We start from the raw sequence: 15,258 nt of genomic DNA, 5'->3' as shown, positions 1-15,258 counted from the left end.
AAGTTTATGCATTTTAAGGTGATTGAAATACATGAATATGTTGTTTTTCTCAACTGATATCCTCGACAAATTTTTGTGTTTAAATTTTTGATTATTATTACTCAAAAAATGGCGTTCAATTAGTTCACAAACGTTATTTAACAATATGTATTATCGATATTAGGTAGGTATTTTAGACAACGGCTATAAACAGTAGAGCATTTTTGAACAAAAAAAAATTGTTTCAATGTTTTTCCTCTCTTCTTGGCGGTACGTCCCACAGGGACTGAGCCTGCTTCTCAGCTTAGTGTTCTATGAGCACTTCCACAGTTATGAACTGAGAGCTTCTTTTGCCTGACCATTTTGCATTTGTTCATCGTGTGGCAGGTACGAAGTACACTATGCCCAAGGAAGTCCAGGAAATTTCCTTTAAAAAATCCTGGACCGACCGGGAATCGATCCCGTCACCCTCAGCATGGTCTTGCTGAATACACGCGCGTTTACCGCTACAGCTATATGGGCCCTTCAATGTTTTTTAATGTTTTCAAATAAATCTAAAGAAAAGCATAAGTAGTTATAATTATTTGTCATAAAGCCTGTATTTCCCGAGATGGACAAGCCTAAGTTTAAAAATAACGAGATAAAGACAAAAAAGGCTGTATTTCAAAATTTAAAAACAAAGCAATGAAGTACCTTATATAGATCCCGAAATTTAAGTATAATTCAATAGAACTACATACAGAGGAGGGCCCATATAGCCGAGGCGGTAAACGCACGGGTATTCAGCATGACCATGCTGAGGGTGACGGGTTCGATTCCCGGTCGGTCCAGGATCTTTTAGTAAAGGAAATTTCCTTGACTTCCTTGGGCATAGAGTATCTTCGTGCCTGCCACACGATATACACATGCAAAATGGTCATTGGCAGAGGAAGCTCTCAGTTAATAACTGTGGAAGTGCTCATAGAACACTAAGCTGAGAAGCAGGCTTTGTCCCAATGAGGACGTTACGCCAAGAAGAGAGAGAGACATACAGAGGATGGCCAGGGATAGGCAGCCTTTTTTATTTCACAAAAAAGTTCAATAAGCTGTAACTTTTCATAGAGTGCACTAAAATTCTCTAATTTGAACTGTTTGTCAGCCTATTATATGTGCTTTATTGGTAGAAATTTGGGCGCGATTGGTATTTTTTTCACAAAGATAGAACCGTTCTCGTGAAATACTGTTTTTAGAACGACTAATTTTTAAAATCGAATGAAATGTTGAACGTTTACCAACAATATACTATTGCTTTAAGAAAGTTTGTGATATTATTTCCACGGATTATTCAGATATTTTTAAAAGCTACCTTTAGAGTTTTTTTTTTGTTTCGTTTTTATTAATGTGTATTTTAACTTAAAGCTTATTCTACACTCACCTTTAGAGTTAGGAAATAAGGTAGCTTATAAAAAAATAATAAAACAAAAAAAGAAATAGACGTTTTTTTGAACAATCAAAAAATTATGATAGACATTTGTTTTTTTCTCGAAATATTCATTTTGTTTTGATTTTAGATTTGATATCCTAAGATTTTCTAATATCAAATATATTAGAACTTATTGGTATTGGAGCAAGACAAGCATTTATTATTTTTTGTGCGGTGTTACAAATTTGACATATTTTCCTCTTTATGGGTGAAAACGTCAAACTGGTATGACTTTATTAGTTGTGAGAAAATATTACATTTTATAACGTCGTATCAAGTATCAATATCTTGTTAATGAATGCTCAACATTTCATTAAATTCAATTCAATGGTTTCAGAGATATGACATTTCAAAAATTGGTTGTCTAAAAAATAGTGTTTACCGAGAACGGTTCTAGCTTCGCGATAGATTAATCTATTAATCTATAAATAATTCATATCTTAATGACGTTTACATTATTTAGACATTTCACAGTTTAGTCAAATACGAATATAAATAATACATACCGTCCTGGAGCGAGACTGCACATGTCATTCACGTCAAGACAATGGTTTCCGAATCGAGCAACGTAGTACGGATGCTTGGATCGATTCAACTGTATGTTGTCGTGCATTTTGATGTAGTCACAAATGCTCGATGATCTCAAAGAAAGTGTCTCCAGCCGCTTGTCGAACAGTTTTTTCTAAAAAAAAATATGCATGCCTATAAGTATAAACAGACCTAAATAAATTGTCACGCACATTTAAGATCATCAACGAAGCCTTGGAATTTTCATCAACGCGAGCTCAGTGCAGCTTTAGCAGCTTGTGTATTTACCATGTCACACTTTCATTTAAAAATAATCACAGAGGTCGCCCCTTGTCTCCTTAATTTAAATCGCTTCTTATGGAGAAATAATGTATGAATCATTCCTTCGAAGACCGCAAAACAATTGAATGCTTGCGGAAAAAGTTATTAAATTATTACCGATTAGCGATCAGACGAATGGCTCATTGTTTTGTTTTTTTTTCAGCAGCACTGCAGCTGTTGCTGTTTCTGGGGGTGGTTATGCCGCTCGCCACCCCATTCAACAGCGACAGCAGCAGTGCTCAACACAACAAAAATCCGTTCGTCGGATCGCTAATCGGATATAATTTGATAACTTTTTTTTACAAGCATCTAATTGTTTTGCGGCCTTCGAAGGAATGATTCATAAATGATTTGTCTACATGAAGCGATGATTGATTTAAATTAAGGATACAAAGAGCGTCCTCTGGAATTTTTTTTCTGAAAGTTTAACTTCTTCCATAGTAAAGCCCATGCAAACTATGAACCGCATACGCTAAATTATAGTTTCACCGATTGCGTTGAAATTTTACACAGTTCATATGGAACCTAGAAGATATTCAAAAAGTCAACTGGAGCGAGGATTTGTTTTTCCATACAATCGTGTCCCAAGCTAATGAACATGACATATGAATTGTGAAAGGTGACACCCAGGCCATTCATGCGTTGAATTCGATATGATCTGAAGTTAAAGCCTGGGTTAGTTTCTAACCTACCTGAACTGGTTTATACTGCAGTCCCTTAGGAGTAGTCTGGAGATCTTGCTTCGATGTTCGGCTCCATTCAGCCTGAACAGATTCAAGATCACATGTTTTTATATTTGTCTTGTCGGAAGATCGATTGAGAGGATTACTGTCCTCTACCTTCAGTGGTTGACTTAATTGGTGGAATTTGAGATCAGCTTTGGACTTCATTTGCCTGTTGTAAGTCCCTGCACGGCAGCTCATTTTGCTGATCGGTATGTGATTCCTGTAACGAATAATTTCTGCCCGTGTCTATAAAATAATAAAAAAAAAATTAAATATTGTTGTTGAATAATCAAAACCATTCTTAGCTAACCATTGAAAAGATAACGGGATGAAAATTCCGGGTAATAAACAAACAAACAATTCAAACGATAATAAGTCAGAAAAAATCAAACAAGATTTACGTGAAACCAAAAAAAAATGGTGATCTAAAGTGCCAGATTTGCAAAAAATAAATTTGGCTTTGTTCGACCAACTTTTAGAATGAGAGCGGTAATATACCCTATTTTCTTTCAGTTTACAACCGAACTTGATATCATCGACCATCAGTTTGTGGTGTGTCACCCCTAAATATGATGTATCAGTCACAAGTTACCCGACTAGAAGATTCTAACAAAAATATAACATAATTATAACAAACCATGATATGTATAACTCATTGTGATATAATCATGTTTAACATCATTGGTGTTTACAAATATTATAACTCAATTGTATCATATTATGTTATAAATGTTGTTCAATAACTCATTGTGAAATAATTTAGTTCTGATTCTTTGACATTCAGAACATTATTTTACACAATTGTATCAAAATATGATAGAAACTAGTTTTTTGAAACTAAAATTTATATCATATTGTGTTATAGTTTTGTTCTGATTATAACAAAATAGGTTATTATTTTGATTAGACCGGTGTACTTTTTGTTACAGTTTTAGTTATTTTAACATCATCCTGCATCTAATTTATAACAAAATAAGTTATAGAAAAATTTCATGTTATCATAACACAATGTGTTATAAACTTGATATATTTTTCTAGTCGGGTAGGGGTCAGTTTAGTAAACATATAACGGTCATCTTTTATTCAATTTTAATTCTTCTTGCCTTATTTTAAAGATTTGGTTGGTACATCATATTGATGGGTGACCTTAAACTGTTGGTCGATGATATCAATAGTAAATTTACCATCGTGCGGGGTGTCATTGGGCCACTATTCCACATGTTTAGAATACGACGGGAATGCATATTGTATGCTAAACTACTAGAATACATAATTCTAAGATACTTGGTATCCACCGTCGAATTCTCTGACTTATATTGAATCCGTGAAATCGATGGACCAATGTCACCTCAAACGACGGTACTTGATAACTTTTTTCCTAAATTTTTCAGCTTAGTTCGGTAAAAACGAATTGAAAGCTTATAGAAAATAGGTTATAAGTACTCTCTTATCTTACAATCTAGTCAACCTAATTTTCAGCAATCCTGCAGAAAAGCCAAATTTAATATTGTTCCGAGTAACTCCAAACTTTTTATCGGGAGTGTACATATGCATATAAATATTTCTAACAAGGAACAGAGTTGAATGCTTGATAATGGGGTTATGGTGGCTATAATTATGTCCAGCATTATATAATCTAAATTACCAGTCAGTTAATTAAGCCCAAATTCAATATAAAACTTACGAATACATTTTGCAATTGATACAAACCTGTGATTTCTTAAACCGTATGAACCGAGAGATCGCGATGGGGGTTTTTCCATACTCAAGTATTTGAGCTCTTAAACTTTCTTTTGTTTGCCCCCAATATCTTTCCACGCAATTGGTATTAAATCGGAAAAATGGTATGCTGTTATGCTTCGCTGTTCCGGACTTAGGCATGTGACATATTGCCGTCCACAAAGGCACATAAGCCATGTACTTTTTAAGAAAAACGTCCACGACGGCAGAGTCAGCTGGTTGATACTTGTGTTTCATGTCTTCATAAATAGTACTGCAATCTTTGAAGAATGGCGATGTTTCATACAAGGGAAGGTTGTCGGTATCTTCATCATAATTCTCTTCATCCTCATGCATAGTAACGTGGTCAATGAATTGTTTCAGCGTGTCCTCAGAAATACACTGCACAAACTCGTCGGTAATGCGATTATTCGTAAACTGAATGATACACAGAGTTCTGAAAAGAGTTAATAATCTCTGGTACTCTCTACACAGGACCATTTCCACGAAGATGCACTGCATTACGGCAAGAACCTAAAATCAAAGTTTTACATTCTCTACGTGTTTTTCAAGATGAACATATAAAAATAATAATTTTGATCATCCAAGAATGGCCTCCTAAATTTATTGTGTTTTGAATAAGTAAATTGATATTTTCTATGTACTCACCTGTTTATCCTTGACTGTCGCCGTCAAATCTTTCAAGACATTCTTGCTCAAATGCGTAAGACAGAGAAAGCAAAAAATGAAGCTTGAATCCATATATTGGTGTAGTTCGGCATCATTTTCCGTGACATATCTGTAAGTGAGCTTCAAATACGCTTCTACGTTCATCATCCGGTTTAATCGTACGATTGCAGTGATTTGCGCCCAGCAAAAATCTGTTGTGATGGCTGAAATTTTTTTATAATACTGATCCTTTATTGACTTAAGGTATATGATATAATCACTACAGAAATACTCAATTCTTACCTTGTATTCCTGGTTCACGCTCCACAACTTCCGACAAAAAGAAGTGAATACTTTTGGCGGTGTGCAGATTAGTGATATAATCTGCTACCGAGAAAATAAGCTTATGATTGCTGGAATCTCCTGGGATTTGAAGCGGTAGCACAAGGGCATAATTATATCGACGTTTTTTCTCATTGCATTGTTTTACCGGTGCAATCAAACTACCGGTGGCATCCAATTGTAGTGAGAACCGTGGGCGTTTTGGTAGAACTGACTGATCATATCTCTGGCGCTCGTTTTTCAAAATTCGGATTTGGTCACTGCACATCAAAACAACTTTGAGTGGTCCCACTGCAACATACTGCACATAGCTATGAGAAATAAGACGTAATAATAAATTCCTAGAACCTACAATTGTAACATAATAAGTATTAGATACGGTATTTTATTTAATTGTAGACTTCCTTAGATGTACTTCCACACATATCTTGGATATAAATTGTATTTTTCGGGTGTTCACCACGCTTACACTGTGTACCACTAGTGGATTTTTTTTTATTTATTTATTGGGCTCACATATATATGAAAAAAAAAATAAATTGAATAAAATCAGGATCGTCCAATTTTCCGGAAAACTCCAGTGGAAAACAAACATTTTTAAGAATAAAGCATCGTAGGCACATTTTTTTTTTTTGGTGAAATCATAAGCATCTTCTTCACGACTGTCACGGGAAGGATTTTAGTGAGGAGGGGGAAAAGTTGCACGATCTGGATACACTTTGGGAAGTGATGTGACTCATGCAACCTCTATATGAATTACGACATTTACTCTTTTACGAGTCAAAATGTCGACATCGAAGATGACGAACCAGCCAAATAATTTTAATTAAAAAAAAAACGAAATATTAATAATTAAAAGTGGTCGACACTTGACGTGACTTGATTTATTGAGGAAACACACAATATTGTAAAATTATATATTAAATACTTTTAATCATTTTAATAATATGGAGCGAGCTCACCGATTAATATCCATTCAAATGTCCAAGGATTATACTCTTCCAGTCTTCGCAGACAGAAATGCGGCGGTCTCCTGCTTTCACTTCTCGGAAAACGTTCCGACGAACCGGAAAACAATCAACCGAATCAGTTGAGGAAAATCGGTTGGAAAAGTCCGAAAAACTATTTAAAAAGTCCGGAGAAAATCTCAAAAAAAATTTTTTTTTGAAGGAAATTTTATAAGCTATATCCCTTTCGGGACGGAGCACTAAAATTGGAAATCTCCATACAAATGGCCCAACTTTGGCTCTCTAGAGCTCTTATGGTGGTAAGCTTCATGGCATAGTAGACGACAATCTCATATTATCCTTGATTTTTCTATAGGAAAATCGAGGATAATACGAGATTGGCGTCTAATACGCCGTGGAGCTTACCACCATTAGACTTCTTAACAAAACAATACTTTTTATTCGTCATTTGGAAGAACTACTCTATATCTTTCGATGTCTAGGTTTTTCTACCTAGATAAATCGAAAATAAAAAATATGCGACAGATAAAACTTTTTCATGTTCTACGATTTTGTTCATTTTTTGTTTAATTTGTTGTGCTTAGCTTAGCTTAGCTTAGCTTAGCTTTAGCTTAGCTGACTGCACATATGTATGGTTGCTACTCCGTGATTGAGCCGAACCAATGACAGTTGCACAATGAATCAACTGAACGATTGACTGGGAGTGTGTTTTATTTGTTGTAGTAAATGGCATATGCAATTTAAACAAAAAGTTTTTCGCACACATACAAGTAAACATAATGATTCAATAATTAGAACAATTTACATGACATACAAAAAAGATTATACAGATGAAAAAATTGTGCAGATCTGTTATATCTGTTGTGCTGGTTCGTCCCGAAAGGGATATTGTGTGAAATTTTCAAGACGTGTTTTTTTCGTTCCTGAGTAATGATTATTTTTGTGCAAATTAATAATCAAGATGGTCGAAAATCAACCAACATCTGGACAATGTTCAGAAAATTGGTCGTTACTCAGGATAAAAAAAACACATCTTGAAAACTTCACAGACTATAGCTTATGTTATTCCCTTCCAAAAATGTTTTTTTGAGATTTTTTTCGGATTTCCTATAGTTATTTATGCAACAAGTTGCAAAATGATGATTTTTTAAGCACGAGTCGTACGTTTATCCAACGAGGCTTGCCGAGTTGGATAAATACGACGAGTGCTGAAAAAATTGAGTTTTGCAACGAGTTGCATACAAAGTTTTTTGTAATTGCAAAAATACTCGTTCGGTATAATATTTTCTAGCTATTCAAACCTGTATCAGAAGGGAACACGTGCGAGCCTCCATGCGCGTCAGCGTGGTGTTTTTGTTCGATCAGGTAGGCTATGGAAAGCTAGCTATCGAAAATTTTCAAAGTTCCGTCGTCGTCATGCAGCAGCAGTTATTTAGTTGTTACCGCGAGTGAAAAGTAGGGTAATTCGCAACGCAATTACAAAAAATAATGTCTCCGACTTTTTTAACCAATTAAACTCAACAGGAGAAAAAATTTGTGGAGAACAATTCCAGCCCCAGGCTGAAAGTCTCTATAATAAAGACTAAAAAAAAATATTTTGTTTTTGCTTAGGATTTTTTAAAGTACATATGTGGTGTCCGTGGAAATTTTTTTGTTCTCCACTATATTTTTCTGGAAAGGTAGGCTACCATTGAATTCTGAGAACCTTCGTACCAATGTGTACTACATGCCGTTAGACCTTTTTTTTGTTGGAAACACTGTAGCTAGGATTGAGTCTAATGTAGATAATGACCGTACAATATATTATTTAAGTAAAATTTACAATTAGCTTACCGAAACTCATCGAGTGGACCAACCAAGGTTTCAGGCATCTGCCTTTCATTTTCCCATAACATAGCCAGTTCTGTGACATTATCGTTTGCGAGCCGAAACCTGTTCAAGTATTCGCTTCTGACATTTTTTAGTGTCTGCCTAGAAGCTGGCCACTTCTCCATAGCTACTAGGCTGTTCATCTCTCCGTAACGCGTTATTAAATACTCATCGTGCGTTTTTGGTGTCATTCTCGAAGAATCAATTAAAGCGACATTTCTTGAATCTCCTCGTATTTGAGGAACCCGATATGTATGTTCGCAGTGTTTCAGTGGCATATCAGTAGCTCGTGCAATGAAAACCTTAGATTGATTTTCAGGATTACACTCCAACGATTCCGGATAGTAGTCAAGGATGAGAAGATTGCATGGCTCTACATCACCCCAAACGCAATAAACAGGTACCCTCAAACAGTTTTCAGAGACCACAAAATAGTTGTCTTTGACAGCAGGTATGCATTGCCATCCAAGTTGTCTCAGTTTGGTTGTGACAAATCCAGCGAAACCTATTTTGGAATAAAGAACAAGATTCGTAAATTTATACATGTTCGTATTTCTGGTATAAGTATGTACCAAACTCTATATTCTATTTTCATAATATATAAAACAAGCAAGCTTGCTTTAGAAAGTTTCTTAGAGAACTGCAACGTCAACGCTAAGTATATCATAGTATATCATAGGAGAAACTGAGTAGACTTGATTCCTTTTCTTAATTCATCTGTAACTATAAAGTAAACGCAAAACTCGATCCGATTTTCGCATGAGATTTATTTTGTTTTTTTTTTTAAAATAAATGCTTTATTATTTTCGTCGCCCCCCCCCCCCTGGACCAGCCAATATTTGTATTGGCCCATGCTGGGGGCAAAAGTTCGCACTTGTTTAATAGCTGCTGATAAAAAGTTCGTTTATGTAATGTTCATATTCATATTCATCCATTCATTTTAGCCATATTATTTGTTTTTCTTATGCTTACCATTACGGCTCAACTGGAAAAAGATCTGCTGCGTTTGTGTATTCAGGATTTTGCATATATTTTCGGGTAATCATGAAAATAGGGACTAGTATAGAGTATAAGTATTGTGTTGTTCTTTGCTGTGTATGGCAGCATAATCAATCGCGTTCGCTATTGTCTCGAGTGAAAATCAAAACAATAGATGCGCGGGTGTTTAGTATTCAGTATTGTGTTGTTCTTTGCTGTGCATGCATCGCTCCTGTAAGGGGTGAGTATGGCAGCATAATCGATCGCGTTCGCTACTGTCTCGAGTGAAAATCAAAACAATAGATGCGCGGGAGTTTAGTGTTCAATATTGTGTTGTTCTTTGCTGAGTATTGTGTTGTTCTTTACAGAGAAGAACATTAATCAAGGCAATTAGATGATCGGCATTGAACCACAAAAACCCCACAACAATTGGTGAGATCTTTCCAATATTATTCATTTATAAATAATTCTACTTCAGTATATTTACTTTATAACTGCATATAAGTTGAAAATTCGCTATTTTCAACATCCTTTCATCTATTGGAAGATGCTTCAGTTCTGGGCTCTTTCTAAGTTGATGAAGGGATTTATAAATGCTTGCGAAGACTTGGCCAGGTGTGTGGAGCTGAGTGAATCTATGACATTGTAGATAGTAGCGACATCAGCAATGTCAATGGAAATATTCAACTTTGCAACTCCATCCAAGATTTGTGCAAGTATTCATGCTATGCTATGCTATGCTATCATGAAAATAGGGACTAGTATACTTTTGGCAGAGGGACCTATTTTGGGTACTTCACGTTATAACTGGGTTAATTTTGTATTCTTTTTCTTGTTTTTATATTTGTGAGATATGTACAGAATCTAACCATGTACAAAAATTATAATTAGTAGGCTCTAAATCGAATGAGCTATAGCTGAATGTACCCAAAATAGGTTCCGCTGCCCAAATGGTAAACGCAAAAAACACTGCTCTTGCAATCGCTATCCTTCCAAAATTAGGTTCAAACCCTCTGCCAAAAAAGTTTTAGAGTTTATGCTACACATTTTATACAAGTTTAACAGTTTCTATTCCATAATATCAGCAAACATATGGATGTGCTAGATCCAAAAATCAAGTGCGAACTTCTGCCCCACTGTTGAGGCTGTAACAACAGCCTACATGTAGCGCTTTAAGTTTTGTATTGAAATGAGTGCACCTCATAAACGACTGTACAATGACGATCTTTCGGCATCTGGGGGTTTTGTGATTTTTCTTATTCCTATGACTGCAAAAGCTTATTCCAAAATGTCCAAAAATTAGATCAAAACAGCTGAATTATAAACCTGCCACAACATTGCAAAATATTTCCATTTTCTATTGGCGAACAGCTAACCTGCTAATGTGTCCAGCCCATAGAGATTTGCTTGGGTTTTAAACTCATGTGCTGAGAAAGACCCACTGCGAACTTTTGCCCCGCATTACTCTACGGCACCGATTGATTCCGTTCTTTTTGTTATCATGCGTGCTCACTTCTAACAAAAATAACAGCGCTTCAATCATTTGTTTTGAGTAAGATGGAATTGGGAGCAGCCTGCTGAACATATGGAACACTTCCCCTAAGGCAGCCTATTTAATGCACCCACAGAAAATTGAAAATGCACCATAAAAAAACAAAAAGGCTCCATAAAAAATTGTATGGTATATTTACACAAAAAAAAAAATTGTATGGTATATTTACACAAATCAAACCCAAAGGTGGGTGCTACACGTAGACCTAAACAAAATGCAGCGCTTCTTATGAAAATCTTGTTTATGTATACATATGTACGGTGTAGAGTGTCCTTCCCGGGACATCCCGGGACAAGAATTCCCGGGATTTGAGTGATTTCGGGATTTCCCGAATCCCGGGATATCATTTCAGAAATACCGACAATCCCGGGAATCCCGGGATGAAGACAATTTGTAGATAAAACTGCCAAATATCAAGGCAAAAACTTTATCTGCCCATTTTCACTTTCGAAATATGAACGGTTTTCTCACACACCACCATCGAGCTTTGGGCACTAGGTCATCCTTGAAAAAAAAATCAATCATTAATGAAAAACTTGGTATCATGTTATGCATTTCATTCATCTTTTTCTATTTATTGGTTTATCCAGTAGCAGCAAGAACAAACTGGACATAGCCCACATACCATATTACATTGTAATTTTGGAAATGTGAGATCAAACTTTTCCTATATTATATAAATAATTTGAACTTCTTCAGAAGATAATTAATGAATCTCAATAACAAGTACAAAAGTTTTAAAATTTTGGAAAACCGCAATTGCAAAAAGAGTCCAACCTTTTGTATTGAAATATTCGGAAACTAAGAGTTCAAAAGGTACTCTAAAGTTATATTGAAGTGCGATTTTTACGATACATATCAACAATACAAACATCTTCCGTAGCGATATAATACAGATTATGATAATTATTTCTCTTAAACTATTAGATATTGGTAGAAAATTACTTGCAAAAAATTAACTACTAAACAGTTGAAAACAGACTGTTCTTGGCGAACATAACGTTGATACTTTTATATGTATTTCGTTATTGACATTTGTACATCAAGTAGTAGTGCAGTACATTGTATAGCCATTTTATAATACTTCTTGTGATGGATACAGAAATAACCATAACTTAAAAAATGAATATTTCAACTGCACAAAAGCTAAACAAATCAATTTTCTGGGTTTTATTGAAATTTTAAAAAATCCCGGGATCCCGGGATTTTCCGGGATTAGCTAAGTATTTTGTCCCGAATCCCGGGACACGAAAATTGGCCGGGAAATGGACACTCTAGTACGGTGTTTGGTAAAGTTAGGCTTGATTTTCATTTATTTATGGAGAAAGCTGCACGTTTTATTTGTACATTGCTTCATTATTTATGGTACACTTTTATTTCTCTATGGTGCATTTTATACTTTTCATGGCCGCATAAACCATTTACCCTTCCCCTAACTATGCTTGGTTGAAGAGAGCTAAACTGCAGAAAATACGTAAGTTCTCCTATATGCTACGGAAATCGAATTTGTTAAAAGCTTTCACAAGGGTATTGCTATTTTAAGAAATCGCCTAGAAGATTTATGAAAAACTGAAAACAAGCGATCAGGTTTGAAAATATAGGGTAACCCAGAAAGTATGGGCACAACTTTGTATAACGAAAATGCAATCATTTTCTTAACAAACAACAATTTTTATATTCTTGTATTTTTATTCAAAGTATTTTCATTGATACCTATAAAGAGTTTATACCTTAAAAAGGGTTTTTGTATGCAGAATATTTTAAATGAAAAAAAAACAACTTCTAAAACTTCTGCACAAACTACTTTTTTACGGTTTTGCCCAAAACCGAAATTCGAAACATTGTTTTCGAATTTTTTTGGCATGATATATTCGAAAACATGATTCCTTAGATAGCTGCTTGAATTTTTAATAAAAATTTGTTTTGCTTGTGCGTACGGGTACTTCAAAATTTTGAGAAAACTGAAAAAATCGCCTTTTCTATTTCTGGTTGAGACATGCTCACAGACATTTGAGTTTTAAAGAACGTTTTAACGAGAATAAAAATAATTCAATCTACACTTCATAAAGCTGGAGCATTTAATTAACTTATAGTGAAATTTATTTGTAGTTTTCTGCATGCTGTGATATTAATCCAGAAGCTTGTTTTCTACTAGTTGAAAATCGGGTTTTCAAAAATATCGATTTTGGTGTTTTCAGGTTCAAAAGTATATATTTTCAATTCAAACTGAGGGTTGTATAATAGATACGCATGCAGAAATTCACGGATATATTTTTTGAAATTTTTTTGAGCTTAATTTTATGTGCAGAAAACAATTTGATAAGCTATGTGATTGAAAAATATAGCATTTTGTGCAGCAACTTTGAAAGGTCTTTTAGGGAAAATTCTACCGCATTCAAACAAAGTGTAAAATACAAATTCTAATGATTGGCATTTGGTGTTAATATATTGAGGCAGGATATGTGTGAAAATAAGGATTGTTTATGCATCCATCCCCAAATGGCAGAGCTGCAAAGTTGTGCCCATACTTTCTGGGACACCCTATATGTAAGTCCAGTTTTTGATTTAAAAAAAAAACATTGGGGGAATAAGTCCCCCAAGGGATCAAGTCTCCTCATATTTTCCTAGATGTTTTATACTATCTATATCAATAACACCTTTAAAAGAATATGTTTTTTTTTGTTTTGATCAAATATGTGAACCATTACCTGGACGCAGTTTTAAATACTCCCTCTTGTCGATTGTCCTATACTCCTTCCATTTTTCAGGACAAATTTCGACCGTGAACTGAAGCCGGTTGTACTGATACTCTGCAAATTTATATCGACGAATTCCACTCCATTCTGCACTTCTTTTGCAGTGCTCGCAGTTGCATTTGTCTTCTTTTGTGGGACCGATAATTTGTAATGATTCCCCTTCCGGTGCTTTTGAAGTCGCCGTTTCTCCCAGCAGTCGCATCCATTCATCACGGTTTAGCCGGAATTGACCGAGCAGAAGGTTGAGGTTAATAACGTTTACGAATTTTTGCTTCCGAACTGCTCTCGGGTCGATGTTCATTATTTTGCACACTTCTTCATACTCAATCATTTCCAAATGAAAAGCTTTGACATAGTCATGTGCTACCATGTAGCGAGCAAAACAAGTTTTCGCACTCATCGTGAATTTACGCGGCATATTGTATTAAATATCTGAAAAAAAAAACGACAATTTCAGACGATCCCCTTTCTTGATTACCTTCTAACAGTGTTTACTTTTTCTAACAGTGTTCACTTTTTTCTCTTTATGATTAGTGAATAAGATTTGCTTGGATATGCATCCAAGGCAAAAGAGTTAAGTGGTTCAAAAGTTCGAGTGAAGTAAGAGCATGCTTTGAAGTTTTCGAGCCCTGATTATATTGTCATCTTGTATGTGTCAAGGCTGTTCGGATTATGAAAATAAATATTGCCGATATTGCCCCGTAATATAGGGTATGTGTATATATTTTATTCAATTGTCTGAAACTTGAATAATGGGATAATATATCGGTGAACGAATTTTAAAAATCGGTTCAGCAACCGCAGAGATACAGATTAAAACTATTGTATCAATTTGATCACCGCTAGGGATGTTCGAAACATTTCATCTAATACTATTCTCATTTGAACCACACAATTGGAACGTTTATAAAAAAGGTAAACATGTCGAAAAAAATAATATCGGTTTGATCACACTCCTCCTCTCCTATTTTTGGCGTTACCGTCCCACTGGGACTGAGCCTGCTTCTCAGCTTTTGCATTTGCACATCGTGTGACAGGTACGAAGTACTCTATGCCCAAGGAAGTCAAGGAAATTTCCTTTACGGAAAGTCCTGGACCGACCGGGAATCGAACCCGTCACCCTCAGCATGGTCTTGCTGAATACCCGCGCTTTTACCGCTACGGCTATACGGGACCCTAGAATGATTTCACAAGTTTACAAAATAAAACGAAAGTCGTGAACTTCTGTCAACGACCAAAATTTTTGAAGCACAATTTAGTGCTGATTTCGAAACCGACCTTCAAAAAAATTAAAGTAGAACAGTTTTTGAGTTTTACCTCAATATCGAGTTTTGTAACTTTTCAAAATATGTAATTTACTAAAATTCAAATATATTGCGTTTTGTTCAAC

At 35.2% G+C, this 15,258-nt stretch overlaps 1 protein-coding gene across 2 annotated transcripts; it reads right to left on the bottom strand.

Moving 5' to 3' along the window:
• Window positions 1-1,840: 1,840 nt before the first annotated feature.
• LOC134285177 (uncharacterized) lies at window positions 1,841-15,050 on the bottom strand. 2 transcript variants are annotated; one of them, XM_062845400.1, is made up of 5 exons: window positions 13,821-15,050; window positions 5,404-9,087; window positions 4,726-5,268; window positions 2,983-3,261; window positions 1,841-2,123 (listed from the first exon to the last, which is right to left on the bottom strand). In XM_062845400.1, exons 2-5 carry the CDS (start codon window positions 5,569-5,571, stop codon window positions 1,917-1,919), a joined length of 1,197 nt encoding a protein of 398 aa, XP_062701384.1. In that variant the 5' UTR covers window positions 5,572-9,087; window positions 13,821-15,050; the 3' UTR covers window positions 1,841-1,916. The 2 variants fall into 2 exon arrangements, with proteins under 2 accessions (XP_062701384.1, XP_062701385.1); XM_062845401.1 differs by lacking the exon at window positions 13,821-15,050 and having other exon boundaries at window positions 5,404-11,575.
• Between the last annotated feature and the right edge of the window lie 208 nt (window positions 15,051-15,258).

This window comes from Aedes albopictus, chromosome 1, assembly GCF_035046485.1.
Source record: "Aedes albopictus strain Foshan chromosome 1, AalbF5, whole genome shotgun sequence".
NCBI classification, from domain to species: domain Eukaryota; kingdom Metazoa; phylum Arthropoda; class Insecta; order Diptera; family Culicidae; genus Aedes; species Aedes albopictus.
This window is presented reverse-complemented; position numbering and strand designations above follow the sequence as displayed.